Source organism: Myxocyprinus asiaticus, chromosome 14 (assembly GCF_019703515.2).
Source record: "Myxocyprinus asiaticus isolate MX2 ecotype Aquarium Trade chromosome 14, UBuf_Myxa_2, whole genome shotgun sequence".
NCBI lineage: Eukaryota > Metazoa > Chordata > Actinopteri > Cypriniformes > Catostomidae > Myxocyprinus > Myxocyprinus asiaticus.
Window position 1 is genome coordinate 40152978 of NC_059357.1, and position 19297 is coordinate 40172274.

General features: G+C 39.8%; 1 protein-coding gene across 3 annotated transcripts in view; it reads left to right on the top strand.

The window, feature by feature from the left end:
• The window catches only part of LOC127451158 (TOM1-like protein 2), a 61161-nt gene that overhangs the window by 36548 nt on the left and 5316 nt on the right, over positions 1–19297 (top strand). Inside the window, exons 8-14 of one of the 3 annotated variants that reach the window (XM_051715630.1) lie at positions 481–614; positions 952–994; positions 8275–8455; positions 8636–8753; positions 8834–8909; positions 11363–11428; positions 15525–15584. In XM_051715630.1, coding sequence (XP_051571590.1) covers positions 481–614; positions 952–994; positions 8275–8455; positions 8636–8753; positions 8834–8909; positions 11363–11428; positions 15525–15584 — 678 coding nt within the window. The remainder of the gene's footprint in view (positions 1–480; positions 615–951; positions 995–8274; positions 8456–8635; positions 8754–8833; positions 8910–11362; positions 11429–15524; positions 15585–19297) is intronic. The other 2 variants (XM_051715631.1, XM_051715632.1) reach the window with 2 other exon arrangements.

Below are 19297 nucleotides of genomic sequence, written 5' to 3' on the forward strand. Positions count from 1 at the left end.
ATAGTATATTGTGGTGCATATTTGCATAGTGCAGTTGAACCCAGATTAAATCTAGGGAGTAAAGTAATCAAATCTTAAAATGCTGTTATTTATTTTTATTTGAGGGCCATGGCTTAGTTGTAAGTGTAAGTTACTCCAACACATTGTGCCATGGTGCTTATATGGACGACGCAAGGTCTAATCTAGCTTGCAACATTTGCGGATTCAGTTAATTTCCATCTTCTTTATACTCACCTCTATAATAAAAGTGGAAAAAAATGAAAACTAAAAAAGTCCCAAAAAGACTGGAAACTACTCGCCACCACAAGGGGGCAACGTAATACAGAGTTTAAAAGCGCAGAGCAAAGGAACCTCATCAGGTAGTCAAGTGCATGTTTATGTTCTGATCTGGGATCATTGTACTTAATCACGAATCTAACTGTAGTTCAAGCAGGAATATTAGTAGCACATGAACAACATTATGCATTTTTGTGTAATCAGGAGTTGAACCGGACATGTCGAGCCATGCAGCACAGGGTAGTAGAGCTCATCTCTCGCGTTGCAAACGAGGAGGTCACCGAAGAGTTGCTGCACGTCAACGATGATTTAAACAACATCTTCCTGCGCTACGAGAGGTGAGAGAAGCTGCCGGACAGAAAAGTTGTGAACACTTGGATCTCAGAAGAATCTATTTAAATGAATATTTCACCACAAAACGAAAATTCTGTCATTATTTAATCACCATAATGTTGCTCCAAACCGGTATGACTTTCGTTATTCTGTGAAAAATCTTCACACAGCATTTTGCTTGAAAGTGAATGGTCTTGCAGCTCAGCTTTTCCTTTGATTTCAGCTCCTTTCCTCTAGTGCAGAGCTACAGAGAACACCCAGGGCACGAAAATACATTAACATTTCTTTCATCTTGATTTTGACAAGTGTTTCTGATATTTCACCAGCTCTCTGTTCTCACAGGTACGAGAGATACAGAGTAGGCAGAGCGGCACAAAACAACGGGGTGAGTTTGACACTGCAGTATTGTGTAAACATGAGGTGCTTTTTTTCTTTTATCTGTCTAACATTTTTGTTACTTTGATATCTAATGTATGTCTTTTACTAAAATTTGTCTGTTAAGTGCATGCATTTGTTTGTTTTTTTCCTTTATTGTTTGCTTGGTGTTTAGCTGAGAAAGGCAAGTATGATACATCTCTGTCATACATACAGTAGTGGTGTTCAGAAGTCTTGAGTCCACATTGAAAATCTTGGATATCTGATTTAAACATGGAAATAAGAAATCTAAGTAAAGAAACATTATGATGTGCAATTAATATTACATATATTTACGATTCTGCACTATTTCTAGGTCACTAATCAAATAAGCAAATTGTGACATTGACCATGTTAACTTTGTACAAAAGGTCAGATTTTCTAGCTTCCATTGAAGCACACAAAATGCTTTTTGGATGTTTTCAAATCGTGCTGGATAACATGGATCATCAGGTTTTACACAAGCTTGTGGAGTCCATGTCAACTTGAGTGCATGCTGTCATTAAAGCAAAAGATGGACATACCAAATAATATTACATTCTGAAACTCATCTTTTTACTCAAATTGTTATGCTGATAATATAATTAGTAATGGCAAAAAACTAAAAAATTCAAAATAGAAGCAGTTTTACAAGTTGACTCAGACATTTGAATCCTTCTGTGTGAGTGGAGTGGGGTTTTAAAATATGACTGACTCTATTGTTTCACATGTATTGTGTCACACTCACCTCCTAGAAATAAAAATACACAGATCAGCCACAACATTAAAACCACCTGCCTAATATTGTGTAGGTCCCCCTCGTGCCGCCAAAACAGCGCCAACCTGCATCTCAGAATAGCATTCTGACATGATATTCTTCTCACCACAATTGTACAGAGCGGTTATCTGAGTTACCGTAGACTTTGTCAGTTCAAACCAGTCTGGCCATTCTCTGTTGACCTCTCTCATCAACAAGGCATTTCTGTCCACAGAACTGCCCCTCACTGGATGTTTTTTTGTTTTTGGCACCACTCTGAGTACATTTTAGAGACTGTTGTGCATGAAAATCCCAGGAGATCAGCAGTTACAGAAATACTCAAACCAGCCCGTCTAACACCAACAATCATGCCATGTCAAAATCACTGAGATCACATTTTTTCCCCATTCTGATGGTTGGTGTGAACATTAACTGAAGCTCCTGACCCGTATCTGCATGATTTTATGCACTGCACTGCTGCCACACGATTGGCCGATTAGATAATCGCATGGATGTTTATTGGTGCCAGACGGGCTGGTTTGAGTATTTCTGTAACTGCTGATCTCCTGATTTTCACACACAACAGTCTGTAGAATTTACTCCAAATGGTGCCAAAAACAAAAAACATCCAGTGAGGGGCAGTTCTGTGGATGGAAATGCCTTGTTGATGAGAGAGTTCAACAGAGAATAGCCAGACTGGTTTGAACTGACAAAGTCTATGATAACTCAGATAACCGCTCTGTACAATTGTGTTGAGAAGAATATCATCTCAGAATACTATTCTGAGATGCGGGTTGGCGCTGCTTTGGCGGCACGAGGGGGACCTACACAATATTAGGCAGGCGATTTTAATGTTGTGGCTGATCATTGTATTATTTGCCCTTTTTCTTTCCTGCTTGTCCTATCATTTACATACACACTTTGGTCCCCCTTAGAAAAGTGGTGGTGGTACTATGGTACAGTGATGGTATTACCATGGTACTGAATGATTACTGCATTTATAAGGCATGGTATTTCTCCATGGTACTTCAAAGAACATCATGGTATTACCTACGGTACATGTCCAAAAAGCCATGACATTTAACAGTGAAATGTCCAAAAAACATGGTAATCCCATTCTACTTTGTAGTTTAGTTAGTGCCTATAGAAATCCTTTTCACTCTTTTTCCTTTTAAAAAAATATAGATTTATTTCTTAGTATGTTATTTTATTATTTCTTGATTCAGTAATGGTTTTAAATATTTAATGTTCAGCAGATAATAAAATATGTTTGAAATAAAATTACTGTATTTGTTTATTTATTATGTTGGCCTGACGAAGCCAACATACTGTTAAGGTCCCGGTATACTTCTGGAGAAGTTCTCCTTCGTTTAGAGATAAAAAGAAGTTCTAAACAGCCGAGCAATGGTATACTGTTTGTGAACATTCAGTCGCCCACCACACCGGTGTGGGAGGCGTTTAGAAGTACATTTGATCATCTTAAGACTAATCATCGTGATGGCCCCACGGATGGCTGCCTCGGTGTGGAGCTCCTCAGTTCTTTTGTTGTTTTTGTTTGTTTGTCCTGTATTTAGTAATCTTTTTCCAGTTAGTTTTAACAGAGACGAACTGCTGAACATTCGACAGCGTGTACTAGACAATCTTTTCCTGGTTTTCGAATATTCAGACATTTTGCTAGACATTTTAGTTGGAGGCGCAGCTCTGCTGTTCAAGAGACGCAGGCGCGGGAGACGAGCCGGTGTGCTGGTCAAACTCCGTCGGCATGGATTTCGAACAGGGCTGCCGAGTATTCACTTAGCGAATCTCTGCTCTCATCCTAACAAAACGGATGAACTACATCTGCTCACCTGCACAAACAAGGACTTTTCAACCTCTGCTGCCTTGTGCTTCACAGAAACCTGGCTGAGTGAAGCCATTCCGGACAGCGTGTTACATTTGCCGGGCTTTAAGCTGTTCAGAGCGGATCGTATTGCGGAGTTAATGGGGAAAATGAGAGGCAGTGGACCATGCTTTTACATCAATGAAAGTTGGTGTACAGATGTAACAACGTTAAAGAAGATGTGCTGTCCTAATTTGGAAGCGCTCTTTATTAACTCTAAGCCTTTCTACTCGCTGCGGGAGTTTTCCTCGTTTATTCTGGTGAGTGTGTATCGCACCAAACGCGTGTTTGAACACAGCGCTGCAACAGCTGGCTGATCAAATCACAGACATGAAACAGCAATTCCCGGACTCAGTTATTATTATTCTTGGGGATTTTAACTAAACAAATCTCACACGTGAACATGCCCCACCAGAGACAGGAACATACTGGATCACTGCTACACAACAATAAAGGATGCATATCGCTCTGTCCCTAGAGCAGCTTTGGGACTCTCTGATCACTGTCTGGTTCAACTTCTTCCAGCCTACAGGCAGAAATTAAAATCAACCAATCCAGTAGGACTGTAAAGAGATGGACCAATGAAACAGAGCGGGAACTACAAGCCTGCTTCGATTGCATGGATTGGAGTGTTTTTGTGGCAGCAGCCACAGACCTGGACGAGCTCACAGATACTGTTACATCATATATCATTCCTACTAGGACTTATTTGAAGTTCAACAATGACAAACCGTGGTTTACAGAAGAGCTCAGGCAGCTTCGTCAGGCCAAAGAGGATGCTTACAGGGGTGGGGATAAAGTCTTGTACAATCAGGCCAGGAACACACTGAATAAGGGAATCAGAGTGGCTAAAAGAAGATACTCAGAAGCTGAAAAACAAGTTTTCAGCTAGTGACCCTGCATCAGTGTGGAGTGGCATGACACAACTCACAAATTACAGGACTCCTACCCCCAACCCTGTAGGGAACCAACAAATGGCTGACGACCTGAATGTGTTCTACTGCAGATTTGAAAGGCCCAATCTCACACCCCACACCCACTCTGACCTTCAATCCACACAAACACCAACACCTCCTGCAACCCCCATCCTCACCCCTCCTGCTACTCAACCTGCACTTAAGATCTGTGAAGATGATGTGAGCCGTGTCTTTCGGAAACAAAAGACGAGGAAGGCTTCAGGCCCAGATGGCGTCTCACCAGCGTGTTTTCAATCCTGTGCTAACCAGCTGGCCCCCATCTTTACACAGATCTTCAATAGATCATTGAAGCAGTGTGATGTCCCATGCTGCTTCAAATGCTCAATCATTATTCCTGTCCCAAAGAAACCAAAAATCACAGGACTTAATGTCTACAGACCTGTCGCCCTGACGTCTGTGGTCATGAAATCATTTGAGAGACTGGTGTTGGCCCACCTGAAGAACATCACTGGACCCTTTCTAGATCCCCTTCAATTTGCTTATCGAGCAAACAGGTCTGTGGATGATGCAGTCAACATAGGATTGCATCATATCCTGCAACATCTGGACAGACCAGGGGCATATGCAAGGATCCTTTTTGTGGACTTCAGTTCAGCTTTCAACACCATCATCCCAGCTATACTCCAGAATAAATTACACCAACTCTCTGTTCCCATGTCTATCTGTCAGTGGATTACCAGCTTTCTGATGGACAGGCAGCAGCTTGTGAGACAGGGGAAACTCACTTCTAGCACCTGTACAATCAGCACTGGTGCCCCCCAGGGATGTGTGCTCTCCCCACTACTCTTCTCCCTCTACACCAATGACTGCATCGCCAAGGACCCCTCTGTCAAGCTCCTGAAGTTTGCAGACAACACCACTGTCATCGGCCTCATCCGAGATGATGATGAGTCTGCATACAGAAAGGAGGTTGAACAGCTGGCTGTCTGGTGCAGTCAAAACAACCTTGAGCTGAACACGCTCAAAACGGTGGAGATGATTGTGGACTTTAGGAGGAACACCCCAACACTGACCCCCCTCACCATTCTGAACAGCACTGTGGCAGCAGTGGAGTCATTCAGTTTCCTGGGCACTACCATCTCACAGGACCTGAAGTTGGAGACCCACATTGACTCCATTGTGAAAAAGGCCCAGCAGAGGTTGTACTTCCTTCGCCAGCTGAGGAAATTCAACCTGCCACAGGCGCTGCTGATACAGTTTTACTCAGCAGTCATTGAGTCTGTCCTCTGCACTTCAATAACTGTCTGGTTTGGTTCAGCTACGAAATCAGACATTCAGACAATCAGACCCCTTCAAGAACTATACACTTCCAGAGTGAGGAAAAAGGCTGGAAAAAGCTTCAGAGCTCTGAGCACCAGAACAGTCAGGCACAGGAACAGTTTTTTCCCTCAGGCTATCCATCTCATGAACAGTTAAATTGCCCCATTGAGCAATAACTATGTGCAATACACAGTTTAGTCTTTCTTATATTTATACAACACATTCAACCTCTTCTGCCATTTCATTCCTCTGAGAGAAAAAAAAAAACAAAAAAAACATTTGCACTGTACATAACAGATTTGTATTTGCACTGTACTTAACAGATTGTATTAGATTTGCACTATGTATGTGTATGTGTGTATGTATGTATGTATGTATGTACGCATGTGTATAATTATATTTATTTTTTATTTTTTATTATTATCTATGTCTTGCTGCTGTTTTTGTATTGTTGTACACTGGAAGCTTCTGTCACCAAGACAAATTCCTTGTATGTGTAAGCATACTTGGCAATAAAGTTGATTCTGATGTAAATATGAGGACACTCATTAAATCCTGAACTAATGTGACATTAAATGTATTAACAATTACTTTATGCCTCATTCTATGAGTAGAATTTACCAACATCTGTACGATCATGAAAGATCGTACAGATGTTGGTAAATTTGCACCACCTCACTAATAACTGCACGCCGGTGTGTTCATATTGACCAATCTTGACTGACTAAACAGTGTAAACAAAGTAGGTGGAGCTTCAGGTCACACCTACCAATGACGTTGACCAATGGCAGTAAGAAGGTGTTTAGCAGCCGGTTAGAAGTTTTCCTAAAAGTTCGACTAGGTGAGCTGAGCCACCGAAATGAATGCAAAAACACCTTCTTTTTGGCCAGATGTTGTTCTAAATGACATCACACCCATTCGTTCTTCGATTTCGTATGGAGTATACCGGGGCCTTTATTCTACAAAGTTTGGGGTTTTTAAAAAATCCCTAAACGGCAAGAACATTTCTAACACTAAGCCCTTCTAGAGCTTTCAAACTATGCCCAACGGTCAACAGACGTAGAAAGGAAGTCCCGCCTATAGTTAAAAGAGCCAATCACCTTTTAGATACAGACATCGCCTGTCAATCAACTCGAGAACACGCATGCGTGTTAGCTATACAAACCAAGAAAATTGCGGTTTTTAGTGTAACCTGAGGTAAAGAAGCACAATTTATGATACCAGTGTTGTCAGATTTTACTGCTGATTTGAAATCTGTTCTTTGATCATAATCTTGACTAACCATTTTGGAGATTTCAGGCTTTCCATATTAAAGTGGATCGGAGCTGCACTTGTATGCCGCTTGTTTACATAGTAAAATAGCTGCCCGGGTGCGTTGCTAGAAAGACTTTGCTAAAGGTTTTCGCCAAAGTCATCTACTTTAATTGGGAAAGCCCGAAGTCTCCAAAACGGTTAGTACAGATTACGATCAAAGAACAGATTTCAAATCAGCAATAAAATCTGACACTGGAATCATAAACTGTGATTCTTTACCTCAGATTATGCAAAGAATTTTATAGCTAATGCACATGCATGTTCTCGAGTTGATTGACAGGCGATGTCTGTATCTAAAAGGTGACTGGCTCTTTTAACTGAAAGGCAGGATTTCCTTTCTACATTCGTTGACCATCGGGCACTCAGAGCTCCTTGGTTGGGTGTTCCAATTTCTCCCATTCATTTTAATAGAAGTGGCAAAATAATCTCTGGTTTTCGCACAGCGGATGATCAATGGAATGCTCGTTAATTCAAACTCCAACTGTCAGAAATTCAAACTTAAACATACACAAAGCCTTTAATCTGCTTTAAATCTCTCTCTCTCTCTCTCTCTCTCTCTCTCTCTCTCTTTCCCTCTACAGTAGCTATCTATCTAAATAGCTGGCTGTTTGTCTTACTGTAATGTCTGTATTACCATCAAACTTATAACTTATAAAGTTTAAACTTTTAAACTTTCAGGTAAGACTTTGTCAAGCCAACATCGAAGTTTGTCTTGACAAACTTTACCTGTCTAGTTTAATATGTTATGTTATGCCAGTACTTTTCACTGGCAATAGAGAGATTTATAGACCTTAATCATGCTAACGCCATCTTTGATTTTTAATGGGAATGACAACGAGGCTGTGAGGGATAGAATTACCATCTCTTCAGTGGCAAGAACTGTATAAAGCTTTACAAAGCTCCTAGATCACATCTAATTTTCTACAACTCATGTTGTCTGGAGTTCTTTGTATACTGAATGTTCTTGGACAGATATTTTATCAATATTTTGCCCGCGGCGCTAGCGTGAATAAGGTCTGACTGATAACTCAGCAGTACTCCAGAGGCTGCTTTAGTGAGTGTGTGTCTGTGTTGTGAACGCTCAGGTCCTGAATGAGGCATCAGAAGAGGATAATCTGATAGATCTGGGTCCTGGTTCTCCTGCAGTGGTCAGTCCTCGGGTCAGCTCTGCACCCACACATACACCAGCATCCACTGTGCAGCCTCCTAATGCTGCTGCTGCTGTTGCAAGCACTGCCTCCCTCTCCACACAGCTGGCAGGACTTGGTGAGGATCACACACACACACACAGTTGGTCAGGCTATTTTGAAACTGTACTGTGCCAAGCTACTCATAATTTAAGAAAAATCTCAAAGAAGGAAAATCAAAGGGGGCAATGCTACCCTTAGCCACTCCTTATAATTTAGAAACATCACTTACTGTATGTTGCTATTGTTCTCCCATTAGATGTTGGTGCAGACAGTGTTAGCGGCACTCTTGGCTCTCTCTCTGCTCACAACCCTCAGGACGACTTTGACATGTTCGCCAACACCAGGTCCAGCTCTCTGGCTGACCAGCGCAAAAAGTAGGTGTCCATTTCCCCAATGTTAAACCAGTACCACATGGAACATCAACTCTAAACTCTTTTCTCCACTTATCTTCCAGTGTTAAATATGAGGATCCTCAAGCTCTGGTTGGCCTAGCATCTGCTTTAGACATCAGACAGCAGAATGCCACTGGGGTGAGTTTCCAACAGCATGTAGTGTCCCTGTAGTTCTGTCTACATGGAAGTTTTCTCTTTCTCAGAATGATTGGTTTATGCATGTTATTATCTTTAGTGTGCTGTAGACCTCACTGTTTCCTGAAGATGGGAACTCACGCTAGTTTTGAATGGCAAATTGGAAGCATTTCTAGTTCTCAGGCTTTGCATGTCTTCAGTAGTCACTTTTGGCATACAAAATGCTCCGGTTCTTACTTACTCACGTATTGGCACTGTGAGGGCTCCATGTCAAAGCCCAAAATTACAGATTTACTATTAGTCTTCAGCGTAACATGCCACAGCATGTTAAGACCCAGATTTAACTAGATACATTCTGCCACTTTAACTTGTGTTATGTTTGGCTGAGAAATCTTTTTACCTGTTTTAACCAGACAGCATTGTTATGTGCATCCCTTACATAAATATCCCATGGTAAACAAAATCTGGCGAAAATACCAGAGTTACTACAGTAATCGTTACTACAATAACAACAATTAGAATTGAAAATCCACTAACCGAAAGTATGAATCTTCAGCGCATGACTTGCTCCATTTTGTATCCACTACAAACACAAATTAATCTAAAATTTTCTCCCAAGAAGATGAGGTTTTTAAGGTTAATGCTCTATAAAAATTTTAAATCAACAAAACTGTGACACTCTCGGTTCGTGTCGACTCACGTGCTCTTCAGGACTCACTCGCCGACAGTTTGCATTGCAAGTGCCTCTATTAGTTGAACTGTCATGCAATTTGATCGCACTCTAACAAGCCTTTAAATGTTGTTGGTTATGCAATGCAAACATTAAAATGCATCGCCTTACAAGTCATGCGCAATAGTAAAAGTGTTTAGATGTCATATGATAGCATTGTGGGAAGTGTTTACGAACTGATAATCTGCTGTTTTACTTGTGATTTGTGTGAAAGTGAATAAAAGTCATTGTTGTTGGAGGGCCTCTAGTGTTCATTTCAACAGGAAACTGCTGTGATACGTACAACGAGCCATGTAAAAATAATTTTTTCAAAAATGTAGGTATAGCATGTGATTGGATGTGACCAGATTGGGTAAACACTAGACTTAGGATGGATGACTTTTTCACGCTTCGATAATCGGAAGACTAAGGCTGCACATTCTGCATTGTTACTGAACACAACTTGCTTAGTTTTCCATTAAATTTGACCCAAATCATTATAAAAAGACAAAGATTATATACTTTAGAAGAAGCCTTTATTTTGGTCACACATTATACATACATTTTTGCATATATATAGTGAAATTTATTTGTTTTCACATATCCCAGCTAAGCTGGGGTCAGAGTTCAGGGTCAGCCATGATATGGCACCCCTGGAGCAGATAGGGTCAAGGGCCTTGCTCAAGGGCCCAACAGTGGCATCTTGGCAATGCTGGGGCTTGAACCCCCAACCTTCTGGTCAGTAACACAGAGCCTTAACCGCTGAGCCACCACTAACCCTATGTAAGTCATCACTGGATGATGTATTGTGTAAATGTAACTTTCATACAGCCTTCACAATGTATTTTCAGTCACAAGTAAGTCTTTTTGTGATTTGACAGCTTGAATGAAACATATTCAGTGCTAAACACAGATCAATTTCATAATAAATGTCGTAATTTCTAATTGTCCAGTTTGCGCAGTTACACCAGTTTCATACACACCTGCAAACTCATCAACGTTCATTTTTGAAGAAATGCAAAAACCTTCATAAATTTAACAGCCTAGTTTGGACTGCAACTGTGCCTCTCCTAGCGGCGACCGGCTTCAGTAAATGTTATGTCTCCCCCTTGTGGTTTCCCAAAGCTCTAACGCCATTGGAAAGCACAAAAATTAGGCTTCTCATTTAAATGTTGGCTAATGTTAATATATTGATGTCTCAAAAATCTATCGATAAAATAACGTGGCGATCAATAATCGATATATCGATATTTTATGACATCTCTAGTAAACACCACTCACATTTTCTTGTAAACATCTAGTTATGATTTTACAGTTGTAACTATATCTGTAGTAACTATGGTATCTTTCCAGGAACAATGGCATAAGGGACTTTCTAAGAAAATATATAGAAAATATTTGCTTCATTAAATCATTGTAGACTGATTACATCCTATTTGTGCCAGACATCTAACATATAGTATTGAAATCAACTGTCTTTCAAAAGAGGTTGAAGAACTTGAGAGATTAGAGGTGCAATCAGCCCATGGATGAAAGTTTACACCCCTTTTTTCTCTTTGTTTCATTTTCCCACACCATCTACTTTTGTTCAATGACTCAGATTTACCTCTCTCTACTTCTCTTGCCTTAAATGACACTTGCTTCAGTTCTCCTGAAGATTGAGGTGGTCATATGTCTCTTATGTTTGTTTGGGCAGGGTGCTGTACTCTTCTTCACATGTGTAAGGTGTTTTTTGTTGTTGATTTAGCTGAGTGTAAAAGATCCTAATGCAGAGTTGGAGCCCATAGACAGCTGGCTCATTACCCAAGGAATGGTGAGGATTTCACCAGAACCACTGTCCCCTACGTGTCCACACACGTCCGTCCACTCCCCTGACCCACCCCTACCACAGTGTCCATTCCTGTTCTCCCACCACCACTAAAGCTCACCCACTCAGAACAGTAAAAGGGAGAGCTGCCCTCTCAAACCCTGCCATGATCCTTTATGGATAAACCAGGACAGTATGTTCTTCCATTGTTAATCATTTGGTTCATGTGAATGGTTCACATACACTAGTCAAAAGTTTGGACACACCTGCTCATTATTATTATATTACCTAGTACCTGCTGTATATTATTATGGAGGACTCAGTGTATATATTAACAAATAAATCTATCATTAAAATCTTCAGTGTATATAAATAAATAAATCATGAAATATGTCAATAAATACATCAAAGTCCAAAGGAAAATGTATTTTACATGTTATTTATTTATTGACAAATTTCATGATTTATTTATACTGTACATTAACATTTTTAATGATGGATTTCAGTATCCCATAATGCAAATGGGGGGCGGGTTTTAGTTACATGGCACTGCTCCTATTGGACTACTTTGCCCTACGCTGGAAATATCGTGATTGAGTGTTTATTATTCCTTTGGACTTCTATGTATTTAATGACATACATATTTAATAATTTATTTATTGACACATTTTGATGATTTATTTAATCACATATACTGTATATTTATTTATTTATTGACAGCTTTAATGATTTATTTACTGAAAGATTTATTGACATATATGACATACTGTATATGTGTTGTCATGATACCATAATCATATCTTACGATACTATACCAGCTAAAGTATCACGATACCACACGATAGTGTGTTAATTATTATTATTATTTTTATAAAATTTTCTCCCCAATTTGGAATGCCCAATTCCCAGTGCGCTCAAAGTCCTCGTGGTGGCATAGTGACTCGCCTCAATCCAGGTGGTGGAGGACGAATCTCAGTTGCCTCCGCGTCTGAGACTGTCAATCCACACATCTTATCATGTGGCTTGTTAAGCGCGTTACCACGGAGACGTAGCGCATGTGGAGGCTTCACGCTATTCTCCGCAGCATCCACACACCACGCGCCCCACCGAGAGCAAGAACCACACAATAGCGACCAAGAGGAGGTTACCCCATGTGACTCTACCCTCCCTAGCAAACCAATTTGGTTGCTTAGGAGACCTGGCTGGTGTCACTCGGCACACCCTGGATTCAAACTCATGACTCCAGGGGTGGTAGTCAGCATCCTTACTCGCTGAGCTAGTGTGTTAATTCTTAACACAGTTTGTCATAGCAAAGGTGGTTCTTAGAAACTAGCCATGTGAAAGTACATTTTTACATTTACATTTATGCATTTGGCAGATGCTTTTATCCAAAGCGACTTACAGTGCCCTTATTACAGGGACAATCCCCCTGGAGCAACCTGAAGTTAAGTGCCTTGTTCAAGGACACAATGGTGATGGCTGTGGGGATTGAACCAGCAATCTTCTGATTACCAGTTCAGTGCTTTAGTCCACTATGCCACCACCATTCCATGTAACTGAAGTAACTGATGGATGAATTGGGAGAAGGCTCAAATGTACTAACTTGTTACCTAATACATTCTTAGTTTGACGTAAAAAAGAAAAAAGAAAAGAAAAAATCTTCACCGCATCAAAACAGCCAGTTCAAATGGCAACGGTTTAAACTTTTATTCCATTATTCTGTGATTATTTGATTGATGGTAACATAAAAATAAAGATATTATAATGTTGAAAAGACTTCTGGAAAGTCATTCAAATATAACAGTGGAGTTTATCTTTTGCTCTTGGAGCAAATGGGTAAGTGAAAATAATATTTGCTGTGGTCTCCCATTCACTCCCATTCTCAACTAACACAGATGGCAATACACCAAAAAGGATATGAGGCTGTATGTCAGCAAGGCTTTGGCGTATGGACATGAAACTTAGACTCCAGATTCTGACAGCACCATATACATTTGGTAACAGCGCCACCTATTGGTCAAAAGTCATAATGAATTGTATTGTAATATAAGCAATTCAACTTAATTTTATTTATACCGCTTTTCTTAAAATCATAATCAGTCATTTCCAATCATACTTCCTTACTGGTGTTGGTGTGCTTGGCCCCATAATTTCTGCTTGCAGCTATATTTTTTATTATTGTTGTTAACATTAATAGTATTATTAAGTTGAACAATACACGAAAAGCCATCAAAATTATGAAATAACACAAATGGAAGTATGGGAATTATGTAGTGACTAGAAAATCTTAAATCGAGATCGTGGACACCAACTACATGAGGAACACACCTGAGATGATTATTAAACAGTATTGGAGGAGTTCTCATTATGTTGGACACTTGTTGGCTGCTTTTCCTTTACTATCCGGTCCAACTTTTCTTAATTTGAGGCACAATTTATATTTCTCTAACAAACTAATTTTAAGCATTTAAGCATAAATCTGTAGATCAAAGTGTTTTAAGATAATAAGAAACATAAATTCACTCAAACGTGCTCAAACTTTTGACTGGCAGTTTATATACTTCTTTGTTAATCTTTTAGTTCTTGTAAATGGGCCATCTATTTAACTCAGTGACTTTTTGAGGATTTATATTTTATTTCATGTTTCCTGAAATTCCATTTGTTTTTACTAAGACTTTTCAACTCTTTGAACTTTGTGAGGCTCCAGTGCCCTTCTATTTATCTGTCCCTTTTACTGTGAATGATCTCATCACCTCCATTTCCACTGCTCATCACAGGTAGGAAACACCTGCTTTGTCCCAGAAAAAGCAGTAGATTTCATCAGTCACACACTAACTAGACCCTGGACTTTAACATGAGTTAGCACAAGTACAGCCAGCCCTTGGCTCATTGAAGGTTCTGGATCCTACAGCTGCATTCTGAAAGAAAATGTATTTTTGCTGGCAGTACATCCCTTTTGTGATCACATTTTCAAAATTTGGTCCTCCAGTAGTTTAGGTCTATCCAGTAGTTCAAAGAAGGTCCAAATACTAAACTACGAGCCAGACAGCTGTGCGGTTCTAGAACCTTTCCTCTGACATAATCTTCATCCATCACTTTAATTGATAGTATCACTTAAAACGTCTCACCTTTTTTTGATTTAATCCAAACTAAGATGAATGTTAGCTCTGTTCTAACAATAGTAATTAACTAATAATCTTTTAATCAATATAAAAAATAACCAATTAACCTGGAATGAAATGAATGAATCTCTATTACGACAATGCTCAACTTTTATTTTAAGAGGCTTAAAGACACTGCTATTATGATGTGTTCAAGTCGTCCTGGGAATTCGTACTTAGGAGGTTGGAGATCATAAATACGATGTGATGTGTACTCACGTATTTTAGACTGAAAGAATGGAACTGTTTTGCAATTTCATATTTCTTTCCCTCTAGCACCAATGCATTAATGAAAAACTGCCCATTAGATTTGTAATTAATGCTTTATATATCTATTTTATCATTCTTAATACAGTATAATATATTAGGAAATGTAGTTGTGTTGCACAAGCATGTTGCTTAAACTCATTGCAAACTGCTTGTTGCAAAAATATTTTTTTTGTGCAAAAATATATAATGAACCAACAATCCTGCAAGCTATTTGAATCTTGTCTGATCGATGTGGTCTGTAGGGGAGCCAATGTGCCATGCTCTATAATGCCTGTCCTTATGTTGATATCAAACTACAGAGGCAATGATCATGGCTCTCGCAGGCTCTTTTCTACTGCATTAATGTAGATAAATGGTTTATCTTTATTCATTCTTTCAATAACACTTCACACTGCATCTCTCCTTCAGCATCCTTTCATTTGTCTCTCTCACTGCATGCAAAACAATGTTGCTCCAGCGCTTTGTGCAAGCAGTGTGTGGGTGCGAGAGTGTGGAGTGTGTGTGTTGGGTTGGTTTAACATTGATTGCATTTTTCTGTTGTTGTTATTTTCCTCTCAGACCTTTGGTGATTTTATTTTTTGTGTTTTATTGTTGTTGTTGTATGTTTGGGGGTGTCTTTTTTCGTTTGTGGCTTTGGGGTTCTTTGGTTTGTCCATGGCTTTGCTCCATAGATCCCTGTATCGCAGTCCTCTGTCATGGATGACATTGAGGAGTGGCTCTGTGCTGATGTGGTGAGACTTCTTTACCTTGATTTCATTCTATCTGTTTTTTGTTTTTTTGCCATGGTAACAATCACTTTCATTTAACCAAATTGTTTTTTTGTTTTTTTACTTTTCCACCTCAATAGTACTAATCATTTATTTCCACCAATCACTTTGTCAATCCACCGTATGGCACTCATTCACATGATACTAATGAACATTAACTAGGGATGAATTATCGCCAAATAAATGTCCTCCAGAATGTTTGTTGTTGGTGTTGGAGACAAGAGAGATGTTGTTGACTGTTACAGTGCACTGGTGCTGGATGCTTTTGTTAATCTGTTATAATGTCATCAAGGAGTTGGTTATTGTATTGTGCTTGTACTGATATTCAAAAAAAATGTTTGCAACTTGTCAAACTCAGTTAATGTGATGTGATATATGTCCATTGAACAGTGTTTGGGAAGGTACTTTAAAACTACACTGCCTGAGGGGGCCTGGGTAGCTCAGTGGTAAAAGACGCTGGCTACCACCCCTGGAGTTCGCTAGTTTGCTAGTTTGAATCCCATGGCGTGCTGAGTGACTCCAGCCAGGCTTCCTAAGCAACCAAATTGGCCCGGTTGCTAGGGAGGGTAGAGTCACATGAGGTAACCTCCTCGTGGTCACTATAATGTGGTTCATTCTCGGTGGGGCGCGTGGTGAGTTGAGCGTGGATCCTGCGGTGGATGGCGTGAAGCCTCCACACGCGCTATGTCTCTGTGGCAACGCGCTCAACAAGCCACGTGATAAGATGCACGGGTTGACGATCTCAGACGCGGAGGCAACTGGGATTCGTCCTCCGCCACCCGGAATGAGGCGAATCGCTACGCGACCACGAGGACTTAAAAAAAAAAAAGCATTCCAATTGGGCATTCCAAATAAAAAAAAAAAAATTAAAAAAACTACACTGCCTGGCCAAAAAAAAAAGTTGCACACTCTAATATTTCGTTGGACCGCCTTTAGCTTTGATTACGGCACACATTTGTTGTGGCATTGTTTCGACAACCTTATGCAATGTCACAACATTTATTTCCATCCAGAGTTGCATTAATTTTTGGCCGAGATCTTGTATTGATGACGGGAGAGTCGAACCACTCCTTAAAGTCTTCTCCAGCACATCCCAAAGACTTTCAGTTGGGTTAAGGTCAAGATTCTGTGGTGGCCAATTCATGTGTGAAAATGATTCCTCATGCTCCCTGAACCACTCTTTCACAATTTGAGCCTGAAGAATCTTGGCATTGTCATCCTGGAATATGCCCATGCTGTCAGGGAAGACAAAATCCATTGATGGGATAACCTGTTCATTCAGTACATTCAGGTACTCAGCTGACTTCATTTTATTGCCACATAACGTTACTGAGCCTAGACCTGACCAATTGAAGCAACCCCAGATCATGACACTGCCTCTAGAGGCTTGTACAGTGGGCACTACGCATGACGGGTGCATCGCTTCATGCACTTCCCTTCTTACCCTGATGTGCCCATTGCTTTGGAATAGAGTAAATCTGGACTCATCAGACCACATGAACTTTTTCCATTATTCCAGTCATATCTTTATACTCCCTAGCAAACTGAAGTCATTTTTTTCAGATTAGCCTCACTAACAAGTACCTTTCTTGTGGCCACGCAGCTGTTTAGTCCCAATCCTGTAAGTTCTCGTCACATTGTGCATGTGGAAATGCTCTTACTTTCTCTATTAAACATAGCCGTGAGTTCTACTGTCGATTTTTTCGATGTGACTTCACCAAGCATTTCAGTGATCTCCGATCACGATCATTCAAGATTTTTTTCGACCACATTTCTTCCGTGAAGCTGACAGTTCACCACTATCCTTCCAGGTTTTAATAATGCGCTGGACAGTTCTTAACACAATTCCAGTGATTTCAGCAATCTCCTTAGATGAATTCTTTGTTTGATGCAGGCCAATAATTTGCCCCTTCTGAAACACACTAACATCTTTTCCACGACCATGAGATACGTCTTCCAACATGGTTGTTTAAGAAATGAGAAGCTACACACTGCATCAGTTAGGGTTAAAAGAATTGTTGCCAGCGGAAACATATTAATCACTGCAATAATGATCCAATAATAGGCTCTTAAGTATCTGCTTATTTAAATCCAAACGCAACTTTTATTTTTTGGCCAGGCAGTGTAGCTTTTCCAACTACGATGTACTCATAATTTTTAAGTAGTTAAACTTAGCGGTCGACCGATATGGTTTTTTTAATGGGTGAAAAGATATCTAGAGAGCAGGTTGATGTCATGCCGATATAGATATTTTTTAATGATTGCAAATGAAATATACGTTTTTTGGAAATTAATGTAACATTTTGACATAACATATTAAAATTGGAAAACAGAAAAATGTGCATATTAATAGAAAAAACTATCGGTGAGTGTGTACACTGGTACGCTGATACCAAAATCAGAATTTGTTGAACATTTTTCAAGACATCCAACGCAATGCAAAAAAATTATAAAACGCAAAACAAAAAACAAAAACAAAAAAACTCCTACAGTATATGACATTTGAAATCATCGGGTTAATTTCTACTTTTGATCAAAACATAAACAGGCATTTGCAACTTGTGCAACACTTGGACATGTTGGATAAGTCAGTAAGAACAGGCGTCAGTAAGGCGTTAATGTGCATTGCAAAATTGGGGTAATGGGCAAAAATATACGTGTGCCAATAATGTTTTGCTTATTTCGTTTATGACGTTACCTCGATAAAGGAAAACCATTCAAGGTGTTAACATGACCTACAGGACTTATTAAAAATAATCTGTGTAAGATCGTGCATGAGAAAACACTCAATGAATAAATAGACTTTGGAACTGACACAAGGAGGAACTAAAACTTCTACTGATCGTCTATACGGACAATAATCACAAAATGGCCAAATATAATATCAACAGGCAGATAAATCAGTTTATCTAAACTACATTGAGGAGAGCTACCGTGCGCCTGGAGTTATTTGCATGAATTAGTGAGTCTACAAAGTGGCAACACTTACATTTTGAGCCGTTGCTGTCACAAAGAAGCGCTAGAAGAAGATGTAATCGCCGCTAAACATCAGGAGATGTACAAGTGGATGTGCAAGTCAAGACAGCATGTGTGAGGAGGTCTGGAGATACCTGTATTTTTATAACTCGAGTCTGAAGGAATATTAAGACATATTTATGGGTCTGAACTCCTGAAGAGAAAATCCGGTGTCTCATAGCAGTCCTAGCGCGCATGCGCCAACCACCCGTGTATATGCATGCACAGTTATATGGAGTATACTTTGACAGGCTTCCGTTCGACTGTACGCAGACACTAAGCTTTCACGTCAAAATGGAAGTATACCAAGGGCTTAATGAGCAGGCCCAGACGGAATCTCCTCATAAAGCTCTCCATATTTCTGCATAATTGCAGCATTTCATTCCCCTTGTGTGTTTGTTTATTAAATATTTTGGCTAAAGGCAGGATTACACTACACGGCTTCTACACTGATTCTAGCCCCTATTTTCAGTTGGGCCGAGTTGGTGCTAGTCGTCTCCAGTCTGCAAATTTTGAGAAAGTCTGAGAAAATTACATCGTATATGATGGTTTGACTCCGATTTCTTACCCTCATATCAAACTTGTTTGATATTTTTGGAGCTGACTATCCACGACTACAGAGAAATCTCGCAGTGTATTGTTTAAATCTGTCATGCGGCTCC